The 20,989-nt window shown below is 34.0% G+C and overlaps 1 protein-coding gene across 7 annotated transcripts in view; it reads left to right on the top strand.

The window, feature by feature from the left end:
- Positions 1 to 20,989, top strand: part of TBL1XR1 (TBL1X/Y related 1) — a 143,179-nt gene that overhangs the window by 103,718 nt on the left and 18,472 nt on the right. For all 7 annotated transcript variants that reach the window (XM_039865085.1, XM_039865088.1, XM_039865081.1 and 4 more), the window contains 7 exons: positions 8,455 to 8,600; positions 10,708 to 10,930; positions 11,673 to 11,805; positions 12,159 to 12,300; positions 14,847 to 14,910; positions 15,009 to 15,106; positions 16,325 to 16,385. In XM_039865085.1, the coding sequence (XP_039721019.1) occupies positions 8,455 to 8,600; positions 10,708 to 10,930; positions 11,673 to 11,805; positions 12,159 to 12,300; positions 14,847 to 14,910; positions 15,009 to 15,106; positions 16,325 to 16,385 (867 nt within the window). The remainder of the gene's footprint in view (positions 1 to 8,454; positions 8,601 to 10,707; positions 10,931 to 11,672; positions 11,806 to 12,158; positions 12,301 to 14,846; positions 14,911 to 15,008; positions 15,107 to 16,324; positions 16,386 to 20,989) is intronic.

Genomic DNA, 20,989 nt, shown 5'->3' with positions numbered 1-20,989 from the left:
AGTTAAAGATGTTAATGAACATGCAAATCTTATTTCCAAACAAGTCCAAAAATTGATGTTTTATGTTGCCATAAAAAAGTACAGCAAGTGAAAAGGGCAGTAAAATAATACTCTGGATTAATTTCTGAAAGAGTAGCCAGTGATTAAATATTATCAAAAGTCTTAAAAGTTGTTTATGTTCTCAGAGAAAAACTCTTTGAGTTCCATGTTTTAAAGGGTCTTATGTTGCAGTAAAAATAAAGCAAGAATTACATTTTAAAAAATTTGTAAGGTAGACCGATGCATATCATATTGTCCTTTATAATTGTTTACTATGTTCTTAGTTTTTCGTTGTGCATTCTTTAGAAGGCTTTATGCTTTACAGTATACTGGTGATAAAGTACCATGTTAAAGCATATCTCAAAATGTAAACACCAGTTCCTTCATAAAAGTTGTAACTTCCTATTTACATTATGCTTATAGGGGAAAACGAGACTTGACTGATGGCAGTTTTTCTAGGAATGCAACTTACCATAAATTTAAGAACCACCTGTACCAGAGCCCTAAAGTTTGATCCTCTGACCTACATCAGAATCACTTAGAGAACAGCAAACGGGGTCCAGGAATCTGCATTTTACAAATGCCCCAGGTGATTCTTAGGCATAATAAAGTTTGAAAGACACTGGTCTATATTAATTATAGGACTATTAGAACTTAACAAGAAAGTTGACACGTATGTAGCATGTTCACAGTATCTTGAAAGGAAAACTATACCTAGTAACTATTTGAGATAAAGTAGAAAGCATGAAATGCTGTACACATGGAGATTTGGAATGTGAGAATATCTCCTAAAGAGGGAGCTGCCACTAAATGTAGTTTATTTGCATTCGTAGGCAAGGTTTTGCAGGAATGATGATGAGGCGTGTCTGTGTCATAAAGGATACCATCAGACGTTCTTTTAAAATTACTTTCAGGAATAGGAGCTAGGAAAGAGTTTTAAAAATTTATATTTCGGTCCGTTCAGGACAGGTTTCAGATAGAGCTCAGAATCTAAGCCATCTCAGTATTTGCCACCTATTCCAAAAGCTCTTTCTTGGTTCTGATTTCCATTTATATGTAATCGTCATTTTTGTAATTGGTTCTACTTTGAAATCAATATAATTCAGAAATTTCTTCAGGTTGTTTTGGGGATTCATTATATTTATCACTATAATTTACAAGAGATATTGAGAATTCGTCATTGGATATCTAAGAGATATGATGTAAATTACTGTTAGGCCACAGTTATTTCTCTTAAAAGATTTAAAGCAATGCAGAGGAAATTAGAATATCTTAACATTGCTACTTTCCCTTTAAATGAGTACTGAATCGGATTAGGAGATAGGAAGGAAAGAAATAATCATGACAAGTGTCAGTGCAAAGACGGACTGGTTTGTAAAGACTACCACAAAGGAAACTAACATTTCCTTCTTGTCTCTAAGAGCTCTCAGTCAGAAAGTCCTAAAACACTTTATGAAAGATTCATTCAGTTTTGATAAAACTATGTATTTTATTTATAAAAATGTTTTTCAGTAAGAACTTCTAATATTTGTTCTCTGCGAACAGAGCTTAATCTTGTTGGGACAGTGGTATCCCCAGAGAGGATAAAATCACTTCAATTGTTTTAATCTTAAATACTTTATACTATGCGGTGATCCATCCTATTATGACTGTTATCTGCAATAGAAGACATTATCTGTTAAAAGTCCCTCTCTTCTCCCCAAATCACAAAACTTCTCAGACCTTCAGTTCTGCATCTATAAAATGCGCTGCTTGTTAAAAAGGGATTGCATTGTCGTATTTAGCCTCACATGTTTAATAGATGTCTGTTTAAAATAAGCTATCCTCCCCTATACATTAAAACTAATTAAGAGAAAAGTATATTTATTGTAGGATATTTTTATTAAGTGTCGTAACTTTTAATTTTTCTCAATTTCATCTCTAGAAAGTTCACACTAAGCCAATTACTTTGGTCTCCACTATTTTTACATTTATGAACTAGAGTTCCATATTCAAGACATATATTCCCTAGAGAATAAAATTAGTTATTTTTTTCTCTTGAGAAGACTTGAAAATTGAGTGTGTTTGACATGTAGTACTGTAAGTAACAATTGACTTGATTCGGAAGTCTCCCTTTAATTAGTGTTCGCCCAAAGGGCATTAATAATTTGATTGCCCTAATAACTCATATCCAGCAACCAAATGCAGATTAAGTACTAAATTGTATATGCTTATCTGTGTGTATGTAACAGGACCTTATAGGGTTAATTTTAGAAGAGCTGATTGGAACTTTTTACCCCCTTCCCTTTTTGCATTTTTCCATTTTCCCTTTTGCTTCCTATAGTTCTTCAGTTTCAGTTAATTGTTTTCTAGAAAAGTTGTTCCTAGCAATTATTTGTGAACTTGTGGCACCTGTTTTTCTTGTTGGTTTGTATAAGATGTAATTTTACTTTGCTTAAATTGTGTATTTGGTTGGGAGAATTTTCGATTGTAGATTTAACTGTCATCCATTGCATGTTTAAGAGCTCAATAACATTTCTATTTATGATATACTTGAATGTTGGCTACTATGAAACAGTTGTATTTTGCATCTTATGATTGAAGACTAACTGCAAAGTGCAAAAACAGTGTCATTATTACTGAGTTATTTTCTATATTGTGATTCTGAATACTCTTATTATTTTTTTAAATCTTCGTATTTTTAGAACTGAAGTTCATCTTGCCATACATTGTCCATTTATGAGAAGGTGATGATATATGTAGGCTTAAAGCATTTGGTTCATGAAAGAGCATCCTGTCTCTCCCACAGCCCACCTCTCTCCACTATTTTCCAGTCTTTTCAAACGGTGTTACATCTCCCTGGATATAGGCCTTGCACCACATCATTTTTTTTTTTTTTCCTGAGATGGTGCTTACTTTACATGTTTTGTTTGTTTATAAGATTACATGTCAAACACACACACACACTTTAGAAATCTAAAAATGACCATAGTAGGCACAAACTAACTTGAATGTTTATATATAATATTTAAGTTTCTGACATATAACAAAACAGCAAAGCCCATTCATTCATTTTTTTTTTTTCATTTAATGATTTTGTATTAATCCCTATAGTAAAATGTCAGCAATCAAATGACAGAGGTGTAGTTTCTCTTGATTTGGATTAAGGTAACTGGGCTAGATAAACATTCTTTCCTACATAGCTCCCTGCTGATGCTATTTATAAACAGACTTTAACAACTGACTGAATGGAGTCAGGTTAAACTGGCTATCAGTAATATGCGTCAAGCTATGAAGAATAGCGGTGAGGAGAGCTCAGAATCTGGTCTGTCCACCTTTAGTCTTTTAATTTCTATGTGTAGAATGGTCAGCTACAAAAGTACAAGTAGGTGTAGAGTTCTGCTTTATAATCAAATAAAATATGCATCAATGTTGATTTGACACATATAGTTGTACACATGGCTAATTAATAATAAACAGCAAGCAGCTGTCATAAATGCTGGTAATTACTATGCTTTTATACCTCCAGATTCAGTTTTTCTCTTCTTTTTATAGACTGAATGACTATTTCGCTGATAGAGGAGATTCCTATTACACATTCCTACTGATATATTTGTTAAAAGACAAAGGTCCTTTAATAGTTGCCAAACAGAACTCATTCAATCTTAATAGTAATCTTTTTGTTTTTTTAAAAATAGCCAGTGTAGTGAGGGTATAAGGAAACATATAAATTGCTGATGGCATTATAAACTTGCACAATTTGGGGGGAAAGCAGTTTGGCAATTATGAAAACTTACTTTAAAATATTTACGTCTCCTTCAACTTTTGAGGGAATCCTTTCTGAGGAGGAAAAAAATTATACATGGCAAAAATCTATACACATAGATATTTGAGGTAAGCCACTTTGTAAATAGTGAACATTCAGAAAGTCTAAATATGCAGCTATGGGATGAATAATTTACTAGCTAAGTATGTTTACTGGTGGAATATTATGATGATAAAATTATTTTAGAAAATGTAATTCCTATGAAATGTTCGAAGTGGCCTATGTATTTTAAGAGCAAAATTAGGACATAAAGTTGTATAGCCAGTGTATTTTGCTGGGGGAAAAACCAACCTGTAAAGAAAAAAAGGAAATATAGACATGCTCCAAGTTGAGTTTGGTTTTGGTATTGTAGTTTTTTCCTTCTCCACATTTTCCTCTTCTTTTTTTTTTTTTTTTTTAAATAGGTGCTGGATCTAACTCTTAAACATTCAAGATCCCCTGCTTCTTTTTACCTTTTCTAAAATCTTTAAGCATTTAAGTGTGGAACTTTTAGAGTAATAAAAATCTGGATCTGTAGGACAGAGTTGGAAATGGATTCGGGGGCATGGGAGTGTATGAGATGGTGACAGCAGGGATGTAATTTTATGGGCTTTTATGACCTGAAACTTAAATAAGACCTTGGATAAATCAGATTTTTCTTCCATACTATGGCACTGTGTTGTGATAATAGTTAAGCTCTGCCTTAACTATTTCTTGTTTAGACACCCTATACCATAACCATGAGGTCAAGGCCCACTTTTTTGTTCCTGTATTCTCTGTTCGTAAAGTAGAATTGTCAGGCTCTGGAGGACTAGCCCCCCACTTCAAGAACTCAATCCCTGTCATCCCAAGGGAGAGTACTCTCTGAAACAAACAATACAGCCTGTTTGTATTGGTGGTTTCATGATTTTGTTTCTTACATGGGGGAATGGTTCATAGTCTGCTAAGTAACCCCTCGCCTCCCTTCTCTGCCAATGCTTGCCTTTATCACGGAATTACTAAATACTGAACTTTGTGGTTTTCAGGCTTATTCCTCTGTGGAATTTCTTTTCTACCTCCCAACTCTTAATCACCCCGGTGAATGTGTACTTGATTACAGAGGTATTATTTATATCAGATTTACTCTTACCCCTGGAAAGAAGAGATGCTATTTTAGGCAATCGGGCCAGACTCCCAGCATTTCACAGATGTAGGTTGATCCCTTTTGCCTTCTAGTATGTAAATCAAAGCCGTCCCTGAAAAAGTATTTCCTGCATATGTATATTTACAGATAAATGGAAATATTTTCTGACATAACTCTGGTTCAAGTTTTAGTTTTGTTTTTCAAGGAAGATTTAAGTTGTGTGCTTTTTCTGGATTCATAGATTTTCTGATGTGCCAAGAGACATTGTGGTAGAATTGCATTCTGATTTAACAGATGTCTATTAAGCACCAGTTAAATTAGATAATGCTGTCATTTTTCCAGAATTAAGAGATCAGTAGACATAAATCCTCCCCTCAGGCAGCCCAGCATACACGTAACATACAACCTTAGATACATACACAGTGTGGTAAGTGCCATACACATAAAATTAACTGATTAGCATAGAAGAGAATGATCATGCCTGAAACAGTGAAAGGAAGGACTTCACCATCATTCATAGAAGAAAAGAGCCTAGGACCAGCTAAGGCCCAAAGGCATGAGTTAACAATGCATATTCACGGTGTGACATGTAATTGGCAGTCACTTGAATTTAATGTGTAATGGGAAGAAGCGTAGGGCTGTGGAATTGGGGAGATGAACCTGGACACATAGGTAGGGTCAGATTACAAAAGTAGCAGTGTGCCATACTTAGGAGTTTGGCCTTTATTGTGAAGGCCAAGGGGTCATTGAAAGTGCTCAAGTAAGGTGTGACAGAATCAGTTTTTATTTTACAAGTAGTATTCTAGCTGTAGTGTGGCAAACACATTGACCTGGGGAAGAGAGGAGAGGAACTTATGGCAGTGATAGTCCAGGCAAAGGGTTGTGGGGGCTAAACTCCAGGTTTTGGCAGAGAAGGAAAGCTGATGACAGAGACCAGAGGTAGGATTAGTAACTTTGGCGAATGGTGGAATATCAGGGTCCTAGGTAGGAGTGAGGGTGACTTTCAGGTATAAGGAAGTAAAGTAAAAAATTTCTAAAGAATAAGTTACACGGAAGGGGAAGAAAAGTAGTTTTTAACATAATGATTTTAAGCTGCCATGTAATACTATGACTAGAAATAAAGAAAAAATGATGAATGCAACATTGATCTAATAAGCCGGTGTGTGAGTATGGGCCTGTGTTAGAGTAAATGTTAATGAGAAGTGCCAAAGCAGCACTAATGACCACTTCAGGGCTTCCTTGGTATTTGAGAACATTCTAAGCTCATGTGCAATAACTTGAGGTAGATGTAAGTACTCGTGATAGCTTCTCTCCCTGTCTGGCAGAACAAATTCAGAATATATTTAACATCCCTGCCAAAAATTGACATCGTTCCACCTGGAACTCTTAGAATGTTCTAGGACATAGGCTTGAACTCTATCATCTAATTAAACTGATTTAAGTTTAATGATTTAATTTCAGTTATACTCATGGATTAGAGAGTGTAGAAATCATGAACTTTTTTACAATTTATAAGGCTTAGGAAAATCAAACCACTTTTATAAAACCTTGCTAATAAGAAATCTTAATGTTTCAGGCACTACCGAAACCACTTTCTAACACTCTTGAGTTAAAACAGAACAGTGATGCACTTATTTTATTTTCTGTTAGTAAACAGGAGCTGCTCTGCCTTACATTGCTTTATTCTTGGCCCTCTTCTGTCCAGTAGGAGCAGTAGAACATAGTGGTTGTGGCCGTGGTCTCTGAATGAGTCCTTATTCTCTTAGTGGCTGTTTTCCCATTTGCTAATTTGATTATAAAATAAAATGTGTGCGTGTTGTAGGCTCTCCATAAATGATAATTGTTTATCTTCAAATCTTAATTAAATCTTAATCTTGAAATCTCTAAGCCACTTGGCTGTTTAGCTTTCTTTCCTGTTTATGATTTACTGCAGAAAGTCTCCAGCCTACTTTTTATGTATTTCACCGCCATATCTATTACCTTTTCTCCTCATCCTTCTCAGTCTTTATTCTCAGCTTTCTACCCTGGTGATCTGGAATCTTCTCATATTCAAGTAGTTGTGGGTTTCCTAATAGGACAGTGTGCAAAATGGTGATTTTTTTTTTCCCATTGGTATGTTTCTTAGCCATCTCAGTGAACTCAGATTCAGCTGAAAACTGTAAATGTGTATAAATGATCTTGCCTGTTGAAAGAATCATGAGGTTAATATGAAAGTGTTTAAGGTAACATCTGTTCATGTCTCACTATGGGTAGTTACAGGGGTGGAATAGTTAGGCGTTCCAAAGACGGAAGGTAGGAGCCGTTAGGAAAATCAACTTAGGTGTACTTTGTCTATTAAACAATTAATAATAAAACAGTATTTTATTATAGACTGTTCGTAAGTGCCACACAGAGCCTAAGAGTAGAAGCACAAAATGCAATAAATAAATAAATAGATAGATAGATAGATAGATAGATAGATAACTGACATGGACTAAGCTCTAAAAAAAACTAGGGTAGACCACTACACAGCAGTTATTATATAGATTGACTCAGTTTAACTAAGATTCAAATAAGCCCATAGTCATATACTTTATTTAATAAGAAGTTTTCTTAACATTTTATATTACTTGTCTTATTTAATCGAATTGTTTAAAATACATTCGTGACAATTACTATTTAATGGTAACCTCTGATGGATATTTTGGTGACGAGAATATCCATTACTGGGTCTGTCAGTTTACTAGAATTTTATTTTTCCAATTCGATGTTGACTTTCATAAAAAGCAAGGCCAATGTAAAGAGATTTTTATCGAGTGTGTTGGTTTTAAGTATTTCAAATTCAAGAATTACTAATGGAGGCAAACTAGATTCTCACTTGCTAACTCATTTTTTAAAACTTAGATGGGTTATTATTAAGTGGCAAAGATTTCGTAAGAATTAGTAATTTTTTTTAGCATTTAACTCATACATTCACTGGATTTTAAGCATAAAGTTATTTTTCATTACTAAATTTTTTATATTAGTTTTCATTTCTTATATTAGTTTTAGTTTGCTTTTGATTTTCTAAGTAGTTTTTAAAAACCTGCCAAAGATTGAATTTATAAGGTGTTTGAATACTTGTATGTAGAAATTTAAATATAGTACAAAAATGCTAAATGTCAATTTATCTTGGTCGAAATTATCTTGAGTGAAGCAGTTGAGTCACATAATTTCCAAATGCTTTTTTCTAACTTTAAAGTTTGATGCTATTTATTGAGGGAACTTATGTGCCACTGCTAAATTTCATATGTACTAGAAATTTTAAATAGTACATTATATAATCAAAGCGAAAAGGAAAATATAACAAGATTAACATGTTTGGATTTGTTATTTCTTTTGTTTAAACACATATTTGACCTTAGCTAGCAGTGTGGGATTTCAAATGGGAAGAATAGCATTTTGGAAGATTGTAGAGGCCTCTCATTTGTGTCTTAAAGCTTGTTGCCAGTAGGAGAATAAATTCTTATACCTTTTCTTTTGCTTTTAGGATTTTCTCATTCAGCGTTTACCTTCGGTATAGAAAGCCATATCAGTCAATCAAACATAAATGGTGCCCTTGTCCCACCTGCTGCATTGATTTCTATCATCCAGAAAGGTCTACAGTATGTAGAGGCAGAAGTTAGTATTAATGAGGTAAGGAAGACTTATTTCAAGTATTAATTCTTACTCTTAAATCTGTTCCTATCCGATACCTTGTTTGCTCATTCATTATCTGACCAGCATTTCCGGGTTAACGAAATTGAAAGGCTTTTTTCCTAATGTAACGGTCAGGTTGCACAGGCAAGGTGTGTTGGCTGCCAGCGGTAAGGACCATTATCTGTAGCTTATTTCCCTTTAAATGGTTTTATGAGTAAACATTAAGAAACAATTTTCTTTAAAACAACAGCAATGTGCTCTGGAATGCTAAGACCATATTTGATGGTCTGAAAAATCAGAAAATCTAACATTATTTGGTTATACCTGATTTTGGAAGGAAGTTTAAAACTAACGCTAATTCTTAACATTATTGCCTATTTAAGGTCCACACACAGGTGGTTTAACTCAAGTGTCAGCCAGTTCTGACCCATGAACCAAACAAATCCTGCCTGCTGCTTGTTTTGTAAAGTTTGATTGGAACACGGCCATGCTTATTCATTTATGTATTGTCTGGTTAATTTTGTGCTACAATGGCAGAATTGAGTAATTGTAACAGACCTTATGGTCTGCAAAGCCTAGAATATTTACTGTCTGATCTTTTACAGAAAAAATTTGCAAACCCTGGCCCAGCTGAACATTTTAATATATGATCAGGATTTATGATATATGCAGCTTTTACCTTATTTTCATTTCGGAGATTAAAATATTTCCCTTTCCTTTCACAAGTATTTTTAAAACTGAAGCATCTATGGTTTCTGTGTCAGTATTTATTACTATAATTATATAGTATACTAAAATTGATTTTATTTGTTTCCTCATCTCTTTAACTGAAGGATCCACTAACACTAAATTAAATGTGTCCTCACTGTCTTTTAGCACTTTCCCTTTCAGAGTACCCTGGTGCAGAGGGTGATAAACATTTTCTGTCAATGGTTAGAGGTGAAGTCTCATTTTATCTGAAAAACTTTTTGTAGATTTAATACAGTACTCCACAATGTGTTTGTGTTGATTTTAGTATTTTTAAGTTATTAATTAAAATACTTTCTCCTACTCCTCAAATACTCCATTGCAATTGCCAACTCAGAAAGATGTGCTGTGTTTTTGTAACTCAGAACAGCCATCACACCATTACTGTCAATCAGCTTAAGTGAGCCAGGCATCACATACTCATATTGCTAGTTAATTTACACTGTTTCTGACTCGCTTTCTGTTTGTGTCTCTTCTTGTGCTCGCTGGAGAACTTTCTATTAATTGTGAACTTCCTAATATCAATGAGAAGAGCTTTGGAAAATTTTAGCAAATCCATAAAATTTAAGAGCACTAGTCTGTGAGTTAAGATGATACTTTTCAAATTTGAGTGGACATAAGACTCCCCCAGAGAGCTTGTTAAAATATGGATTCCTAAGCCCTTCAGAGTTTTTGATTCTGTACATTCGAATTTACATTTCTAACAAGTTACCAAATGATGACGGTCCTTGGCTCACACTTTGAATAGCACTGGTTAAAAGATTCCAACTGCCATTGACTAGCTAGCTGTATAACTTCAGCAAGTCTTTAAACTTTATTGTGCTTGCATTTCAATGTTAGTAAAACTAGATGTTATACAGCATAATGTCTGAAGTCCATTTCTGGTTTAATATTTTAATCAAATCACAAGAAACTTTTAAGTCCACCATACTTCTATTTTAGAAAATCGTAGTTTTAAAGAAGTATTTACTGTGGCACTGAATCTTTCATCATTGTACGAACGGTTTCATATTAGACGTTACTTTTGACTATCAGAATTTTGGAATTTAATTAATAAACCATTTTTTATCATCTAGGCTTACTTAGTCCTTTCAGTATTTAAGCCATATATGTGCAACATGTAACGATAAGAACTAAGTGAGGAGGAAAAGTTGAACAGCTATTTGCAGTTGCTTCTTGAAGTTTCCTTCTTCCCTCTGACTCCTTTCCTTCTTATATGCATTCAAAAAATTATCTAAAAGTGTTTCCCCCCCCCCTTGGAATGATGCTTTTAAATTTCTGCTGTTGACTTATATGAATACCAATTACCCTAAATTTGTTGCCTTTGATTTTTCTTCTCACAATTTTCCAAATCCAGGATGGTACCTTGTTTGATGGCCGACCAATAGAGTCTCTGTCACTGATAGATGCCGTAATGCCTGATGTAGTACAAACAAGACAACAAGCTTACAGAGATAAGCTTGCACAGCAACAAGCGGCAGCTGCCGCAGCTGCTGCAGCTGCCACAAACCAACAAGGATCTGCAAAAAATGGAGAGAACACAGCGAATGGGGAGGAGAATGGAGCACATACTATAGCAAGTGAGCTGAGATAGAATTCTCAAAAATTCCTTTTCAGAAGAAATATTTTGTTTTATAGGGATGTTACACCTTTGAAGCTAAAATAACATCATCTGTATTATTTACGCCAACTTTTTCCCCTAACTCTTATCACACAATTGAGATTTTTATTCCTAAAGCTCCAGAAAGTTAGATTTACGTTCATGGATTTTATTTATTTATTTTTTTAAATACTTAGAAACCGTTTTTCTATGGTTAAATGAATTTCGTATCTGTATTTGATTTCTAAATAAAATTTGTAATACTAGTTATTAACTAATATAATACGGCTTTGGCATAGAGATATGAAGGCACCTCTCATGTTATATGAATGATATCAGCAACCCCTACTGGCAGAAACTTAGAATAGTATTATTGGCATGGATTATATTTAATTCAAACCATTTTATCATTTCGGTCGTGTTTGGGTCTACCTTTTTACAGCCCTTCTCTACCCTCACTCTTCACCTCCCACCTGTAAATACACTCACTCACATACATCTTTTAAAAATAGTATGGTCATACTTAACTAAAGGTAGGAATTTATTTTCCATGTGTTAAATGCTATATAGTCATTTTCACCATTCTGACATAGTAAAAAAATGTTGCATTATATATTACAAAGAAAGTGTTAGCTGATTAAGGAACCCCGACCCCCAACCCCCACCCCCCGATGCTGTAATATTAACTAACTGGAATTTTCTACTTGTTTCATGTGATGCAGATAATCATACTGATATGATGGAAGTGGATGGGGATGTTGAAATCCCTCCTAATAAGGCAGTCGTGTTACGGGGCCATGAATCTGAAGTTTTCATCTGTGCCTGGAATCCCGTTAGTGATCTTTTGGCATCCGGGTATGTTTCTCAAAGTGAAACTGAGATGGATTTTAGAAAGTATCTTATCGAAGTATTATTACATTTTATAAATATATCACTCACATTTTCAGAATTCTGTTGCTTGTTTGTGGTTATTTTGCCTCTGTAAATTTTTATTTCCTTATGAAGTAATCTTAGACGTTTTCATTAAACTTACTTCAGGAGTGCTTGGGGCCCCCAAAATGGAGACAGAAAAAATACTAGAGTGGAAATTCTTGATCGGCCTGTTTTATTTGCCTTATTAATCTTAGGATGTCAGTAGTTTTTATTTAATTTTGATTCTTGGGTACTTGAGAATGTAATGAATTTAAAATACATTGCATACTTTATAGGTCTGGAGACTCAACAGCAAGAATATGGAATCTTAGTGAAAATAGCACTAGTGGCTCCACACAGTTAGTACTTAGACATTGTATACGAGAAGGAGGGCAAGATGTCCCAAGCAACAAGGACGTGACATCTCTAGATTGGAATGTGAGTATCCCTACATTGTCCATGATGAATGTAGTTACTAATGTACTTAACCTCTCTGAACCTCGACTAATGGCAGAGTTTGTCCATTTGTTCAGGTGTTCTTGGGTTTCACTAACTAATAAGAACAGCAAACTCTAGGGGTCCTCACTCCCAAATGTGGTTTTAAAAAAAACCAAAGACTGGCCCTTGAGCAATTAGACCAAAGTTCCACTTCTAGCCCTTCAGTTTATCTGGCAGCAGAACCTTCATAAAACAGATGGTCGACCGCTCTGTGCTTCATTTTCCTCACATGTAAAGTAAAAGTGCGATAAAGGTACCTACATAAATGAAGTAATAGATGAAAGTCAATAACGGGCACATGCTAAGTCCTTAACTTCTAAGTCCTTTGCCAGGGAATAAGAAAAATCTATATAATAAAAACATATTCTTCTATTTCTCATTTTGCTGTGAACTGATGAAAACTTCACTGTCAACTACCTGTTAGGGACCATTAGTCTAGATTGCTTCTGAGCTTTATTCTAGCTATAGTAATCTTATAATTCTTTGATTCAGTATGAGGTATAAGATCTTTCAGAGATAACTTGACGACTCTGACTTACCAGAAAGTTTGATTTTATTGTTTATAAAGCCTTCACCCTTTCAGTTTCAAATATATGATTAACAGCTGTTTGTTTCCATTCTCATGATTAATATGTGGAAAATTAGCATTTTTAAAGTTTCTGTGTATCCTTTTTTCCATAGTGCCTTTTTCCTTTCTTGTAACTTTGCATCCATTTTTTACTTGCCCTGCATCTACGCCTCCCGCCGCCCACCCGTCCACACACACACAAACACATCTTTTTGAGAAGCCTCTTAGACCGTTTTAGTGTTAACAGAATTTTAAGGGGGGCTGTCCTTGCCTCAGCAAGTGAATAGGTGTCCTTAAAAAAGGATTACTCTAGCTAAAGTTCTGTTCCTATGAAATTCTTTCAAAACTCATAACTAGGTGTTTATTGTTATTGTTATTGTCTTAGCATTCTCTTCTAAAATTCCCAGCAATGTATTTACCCTTCCCCTTATAAAGTTGACAGTTCTAAGAATAGAAAGAGGTTTATCACATCGCAGCATTATTTGGTCGAAGGGTCAGGACTAAATTATTTTCTTAATATAGGATCTTATATCTTAAGTCAAAAGCCTTACAGCAGTTTTATGCTGTTTAGCTCAGAGGTCATGGTAATTTAATGAAATTTATAGTTTACACTGAAAAAGATGGTAAGCAAATGTTGGTTTCTTGAGGTTGGTGGTTCTGAACTGCAAGTTATAGTTTTAAAAAGTAAGGACTTTTCAAAAATATATTATTTCTATGAACTTGAATCTTCCACTAAAAGGCGAAAACATTATCCTTGATTAATAGTTCTTTTTCATGACTAAAGCAAGAGCCCATGACATATTCGATGTTTAAAATATTCTTTTCTGACTTTAGTGGTCCATGAACTAAAACATTTGGAGACCATTAGTTTAAAAGAAACTTCCCATTGTGCATTTGTTGTTGGCTTCAATATGGCTTCTTCTCCCTCAGGCCGAACCATAGGGGTTTTCTAAACCTTGGCAGGGCTGATACTACAACCCCCAGATCTAGCATTCATTTGCTTGTCACTTACTTGTACAGCTAAATGGCTTGAGTGGTTTGAAAAGGGTGATCTTGTTTTCAGCATCCTTACCAAAAAACCTCAAGAAAGTACTGAGTAAAGCAGGATTTCATTCTGTGTCTCCAGTGATGTTTAATGCACTGTATAACTTGCATTTCCTTAGATCTGTCCTTCCGTTGTACCATCCATCAGGGCTAGGCACAGCAAGGGATATAAGATTAGAGAAATTGGAATGGATTTTTCCTTCTACTAAAATAGTTCCAGGCAGTTGTACTCAGCTTCATTAACTCAGCCTATACTCTTTTCTGGTTCTCTTTCATGTGTCGCTTTTTTTTTTCCCCCCCATTGGTAAGAATTTTATATTGGGAAAGAATTAACAAAAGAAAGAAACATGATATTTAAGAATCTGATCATGTGAAACAACACTATTGTGTGGATCAACAACACATTTTAAGTTAGTAAAAAATTTAAAGGGGGGTATATAAAAACTTCTCATCATAATGAAATATTTTGAAAGATTTTGCTTTTCTCTTAAATGATTGGCTAGTGTGATGTTGATGTCCTTCCCAGTCTGCCACCCTGCCTCCGTCTTTAGGCATGTGCGTCTGTGAGACTACAGCAGCCCTTAGCGTACAGAAGAGTGGTGTCGACTCTGCTGCAGAGCAGTTCCTGCCAGTTTTGAGATTTGGGTATTAAGCTCACACACCGACTGATTAGGTGCTGAAAATTCTAGCTTAATACCAGTGAAGGATATTTCATAGGCTTTTGGTGGCACTCCCAAATAAGCAAAACTGAAAAGTTTTGAAGCAGAGAATGTCAGGAATCTGCCATAGCTGGGATTTAAACAAGAAATCGTGTAGTAACAAGTAAATGCCCTTTCTGGATTATATAACTGAAAGAAATGTGTTTCTCTGACAGAGTGAAGGTACACTTCTAGCAACTGGTTCATACGATGGGTTTGCCAGAATATGGACTAAAGATGGTAAATGAAGCATTATTCTTTTCATTTTTTTTGTTGTTGTTGTCGTTCCAAGTTATAAAGCTTGAAATAATTTTGATATTTTCTTTTTTGAATATTAGGTAACCTTGCTAGCACCTTGGGGCAGCATAAAGGCCCTATATTTGCATTAAAATGGAATAAAAAAGGAAATTTCATCCTAAGTGCTGGAGTAGACAAGGTAAAAGAATTTTAAGTTCTGTAAAAGTTAATGTGTTACAGAGTATAATTAGAAAGTAACATTTTCTCTGCTAATCACATAAACATTAAAACATGCATATTTGGGAAATACAAGTATGATTTATGATTATAATAGAAATGTTTTCTTAGATTCTTAGATTTTTTGTCAGGTCATTGCTGAATCTACTCATCAGAATGCCTTCATTCTTTGTAGTGTGACCAGACTCCTCATTTTTACTTCAGTTTGAGCCATAGTGAATGTCATACTTTCCATGCTCTTTGCTTCCCTTCTGCAGTTTCTAGTTTATCTCATTAGTGAATATGGTTCTGGAGTGATTCCATGGGAAATCTTAGAGCCAGTCTGTTAGCTGAACTCCTGGTGCTCAATTGAAAATGTAAGAAATACAGGATTTTCCAGCTTATTTTACCTAATTAGGCTGGTAAATATGCATAGATTGGAAAAAAAATGCCTTCTTCATTTTCTTAGTACATCCCCTTATCACACCTCTCATAACAAATACAGTTTAGGATTATTTGAATCTGGGAAAATAATATGTTTGTAGGTAACTGGATGCCTTGTCAAAAGAGAAGTGGAGAGAAAAAAGAAGCAGCAAAGTGAAGGAGGCCAGGAATGGAAGGGGGAAAGCCCTATTAATAGTCACTGCTGCTGTGTAATACACTTCCAGAGTTATAACATTAGTGATATTAAAAGCAATCATGAATATATCCATTCAGATTTATATGTTATACTTTGATGTAATATAAAAGACATTGTTTTAAATATGGTCAGAATTCAAGCTGCCCTTATATGAGAATGTGAGCTTTAAAAATCTGAACATTCAGAATTAGCTGATTACTTTGTTACCCAAGGATTTTTCTCCTTAGAGCTAAACAGTTATAAAAATCTTATATTAAATAAACTATTGAAATGGAGTTTCTAAAGCAATCTAATATAATTTCTGCTACTTTGTAGACAACCAGCAATTGTTATGTGAAGTAAGTTAACTGATGAAGAACCATCAGGGCAAAATTAAACTGCTTAATAGTCATTAACCCCTCCTCCCCCGCCCCCAGATGGAGTATATAGCCTTAGAGATAAAGTAAATGTTAAAAATTAAATCCACTCTGACATTTCATATTGCTTTAATATAGTTAGGAATCTAATTTACGCACCTATATAATAAACTTCTTAGCAATATATTTTTCTTTTCAATCACAGACTACAATTATTTGGGATGCACATACCGGTGAAGCCAAGCAACAGTTTCCTTTTCATTCAGGTAAATCTTCACAATTTATAAGAGAACTACAACTTTCTTCTTTATTTCTGATTAAACTTTTAAACAGCATATAATTCATTTAAAATCTTGAAATATCAGATACCAGTCTTGTTGCTAGTTCTTTGAGGGGTTGATGTTCCATGACTTTCAGATTGTTAATTGTCAGAAGATCATAAGTTTTTTGTGAAATGTACCATAAAAAAGCATTCGGGGCCTGGTTGGTGTTATTAAATGGTAAGGGCAGAGATTTTTGAATCAGGAGGTCTAGGATTTAAAGTTAGTTCTACCTCACTTAACAAGCTTTAAGGCTGAGTGACAAGCTTTCTTGGCTTTATTTTTTGTATCTGAAAATGAGGGATAATAATACTTCTGTTATGAGGATAAGACTAGGTAATGTATATGAAAATACTGTATAAACTACAAAGTTAAGATTTTGTTATAATTTCTCATTTTGGATTGCTGTATCTAAATCAGTCCTCCAATGTACATAAAATAAAAAATAGGCTTTTTTTGTAATGTCGTTGGAACTTTGGTACTATAGATGGATTTCTCTTTTAAGAGACAATTTGATACTTAAATCTGATAAATTTGATCCCTCTAATAATGTGCTCCAACCTCCATGATATATAGCCATGCAACAGGGCATATAACCTGATGAGTTATATGACAGCCAGATTTTAGTACCTGTGCTCCTTTGCAGCCTAGAACCTTTGTATCTGTTTTTAGGGAGTTTCCTGATGACAATAACTGATGTTAACCTGGAACAAGATACCTAATTATTAAAACAATAGTTTTAGTACTACTTGATTCAGCTGCTTTTTTCAATATTTTGTTGTGGTTCAGAGAGTTTTTATTTGGAGGCTGACTAAAGTAACTCTGGTGGTTTTCAATTCTTTGCGAACATCTTTTTCACAAACAGACAATAGCACAGCATCACCTTTAACTTAAAGGTATAAGTTACACCTTCAATGGAAACTTGCAGTTTCTGGCATTTTGCTTTTTTTGTCTCTCTCTGTTTAGTGTGACTGAAAAAGCCAAAAACGTAGAGTTATTTTTCTTTAGTATTTGAGTAACATAATTTTGCAAGCATTATGTTAAACAATTCAGCTTGGTTAAAGCTTACCACATGGGTAGTCATTTACATATCAGTTTTTGTTCACCTTTGCTTCAAGTCTTCACCCAGGTAGAATTCTCTTAGGCCTCTGGCTATTTGATGTAAAAGTTTCTCCTACCTCCTAAGAGTGATGGAATAATAAAATAAGTGTGTATGGTACTTTTACTAGTTACTATATAATGTGTACCATCTTTGTGCTAGAGATGCTGCTCTGTGTATACATGATCTCATTTAGTCCTGGCTACAACCTGATGAGATAGGTGGTAATGAAGGCATTTTACAAGTAAATAAGGTTTTTACTCATGCTATTCTTTCTTACCGTGCTTTTTGGTATTTTAAACAGCTTTATTGAGGTATAATTGACATAATTATACATATTTAAATTGTATAATTTGATATGTGTTGACATATGTCTATACTATTGAAACCATCACCACAGTGAAGACAATGTCTGTTAGCTTCAGAAGTTTCCTCCTGCGCCTTTGTGATCTCTGTCCCCTACCTCCAGGCAACCAACCACTGGTAGTCTTACTGTCACCAGAAATTAGTTTGCAGTATGTAAACAGATTACACAGTATATTCTTGCTCTGCATAATTTTGATTTCCTTTCAGTTGATAAGTAGTATTTCATTATGTAGATATACCACAGTTTGTTTATCCATTCACCACCTACTGAAGCAAATTTGGGTTGTTTCCAGTTTTGGGCTATTACAAATAAAACTGCTATCAACGTTCATGTATACGTCTTTATATGCACCTGTGCTTCCATTTCTCCTATGTAAATATGGGGGAATGGAATGGCTGTATCATATGGTAGGTATACGTTTAACTTGTTAATAAACTGCCAGGCTGTTTTCCAGAATTTGCATTTTCCACACTGGTTTACATTCTCATGAGCAATGACTATCTGGTTCCTCTATATCCTTACTACTAGCACTTTGGTATGTGGTCCATCTTTTTAATTGTAGTCACTATAAGATGTATTTAGTTGCATCTCATTGGTTTTTGTATGCATTTCCTAATAACTAATGTTGACCATCTTGTCACGTGCTTATTTTATCTTTGTCTTTTTTGGTGAAGTGTCTATCCTATTTAAATTTTTGGTTCTTTAATTTTGTTTTCTTATCATTGAGTCTTATTGAGTTTTGTGAGTTCTTCATATATTTTGGATGCAAGTCTTAATCAGGTATTTACAAATATTGTCAGACATTCTTTGGCTTGTCTTTGCATTGCTTTGACAATATCGCTCGAAGATCAGATGTTAATAATGTTGATAAATTCCATAATTTATTAATTTGTTCTTTTATATATTATGCTTTCAGTGTCAATCTAATTTACTATTCTATTAGCTTGATGTGAAGTTGAGGTCACTGATTTAAGACCTTTCTGCTTTTCTAATATGGCTATTTAGTATGTAAGTTTATCTCTAACTACTACTTAGTGACATCCCACAATTTTTTGTATGTTGTGTTTTCATTCAGTTCAGTATGCTTTTTACGTTTGATTTCTTTGACCTGTGGGTTATTTAGAAGTGTGTTAATTTCTTAGTTTTGGGGAATTTTCCAGAAATCTTCATATTGTTGGTTTCTAATTTAAGTCCCTTATTCCTATAAATGTAATTTAGATCAAGTTGTTTGATAATATTACTCAAATCTTTTATAACCTTACTGATTTTTCTATTTATGCCATCTGTTATTGAGAGAGGGGTATTGAAATCATCAACAATAATTGGAAACAATAATTTCTATTTCCTTTGAAGCTCTGTCAGTTTTTGCTTCATTTATTTTGAAACAATTTTATTAGGGACATGAACACTTAAGAATGTCACCTTATGTTGAATTGACCCCTTTATCATTTTATTAATGACCCTCTTTTCTCCATTTAATTTTCTGTTCTCTGAGATCTACTTTGATATTAATATAGCTCTTCCAGTTTTCTTTTGATTTGTCTTTACATGGTATATGTTTTTTCTGTACTCTTATTTTCAGTCTATCAATGCCTTTATATTTAAAGTGAATTTTATCCAATCAGCATATATTGCTTGTTCATTCAATATCAACCTTTATCTTTTAATGATAATGTTTACATCACTTACATTTAATGCAATCATTGATATGATTACATTTAATTTAACCATTTGTTTCTCTCATTTCCTCTTTTTTTCCTGCCTCCTAAAATAAATACAGTTTCCTACTTTGGTGGGTTATTTACTACACTTTTTAACAGTTGCATTAAGATTTATAGTACACATCTTTATCACCAACTACATTCAAGTGATATTTTGAAGGGATTAAATAATTAAATAAGTTTTACTCATGTAGCTACCACTTCCATTGCTTTTCATTCCTTTGCATAGATACATATTTCCATTTGGTATCATTTCTTTTCTGCCTGAACTTCTTTAATATTTCTTAAAGGGAAAATCTGATGATAAATTTTTTTAGCTTTTATATATTTGAATAAATCTTTATTTCACCTTCATTTTTGGAAGATATTTTTGTTAAGTGTAGAATTCTGGAATTGACAGGTTTTTGTTTGTTTTTTTTTTTCTTTCAATACTTTCAAGACAATGTAGTCTCTTCTCATTTACTTCATTTTCAATTTGAAATTGCTACCATTTCCATTCTTAACACTCTCTACATAATTTGTCTTGTTTTCTCTGGCTGCTTTTGAGATTTTTCTCCTTATAGCTGATTTTGAACAATTCGAATATGCCATGCCTTGGTAAAGTTTTCTTCATGTTCCTTATTCTTGGAGCTTCTTGGATCTCTTGGTTCATAGTCTTCCTCAAATTAAAAGAAATTTAACCATTTAAAAAATATTTTCCCTCATTTTCAAAAAATCCAAGATTTTGATGGCATGTTTATTAGTCTGCTTGACATTCTACAATTCACTTATGCTCTGTTCATTTTTTTTTTTTCAGTCTTTATTCCGAACCCTCTTGTTGTTCAGTGGTCAGCTGTAGTTGCAAGTGCTTTGATGTCTTTGTCTGCTAGTTCTAACATCCAAGTCTGTTCTGGGTCAGTTTTGATTATTTGATTTTTGTCTTCATTTTGGTCATATTTTCCTGTATCTTTGCATGCCTCGTTACTTTTGATTGGAAATGAGACATTATGAATATTACCTTGTTGGTTGCTTCATATTTTTGTATTAGAAATATTTGTTAACTTTGTTCTGGGACACAGTTATGAAATGGTTTGATCCTTTTGAGTCTTGCTTATAAAATTTGTTAAATGGCAGTGAAACAGTGCTCAGTGTGGGGCTAATTATTTCCTAGTACTGAAGCAGGAACCTTAAGGATACTTTTAACCAGTATTCCATAAATCATGAGGTTTCTAATATGACTGGTGAATATAGACCCTATTACCAGATTTGAGTATCAAACATTGTTTCTTGTAATCCTCTTGAGTGGTTCTTTTCCAGGTCTTAGCTAATGTCCTCACACACTTTTGCTGATAAGTACTTAGCTGAATGTGTGAGTAGGATCCAC

Source organism: Pteropus medius, unplaced genomic scaffold (assembly GCF_902729225.1).
Source record: "Pteropus medius unplaced genomic scaffold, Ma_sr-lr_union100, whole genome shotgun sequence".
Lineage (NCBI taxonomy): Eukaryota > Metazoa > Chordata > Mammalia > Chiroptera > Pteropodidae > Pteropus > Pteropus medius.
Note: the sequence above shows the minus strand (reverse complement) of the source record. Positions and strands in the feature narration are given on the sequence as shown.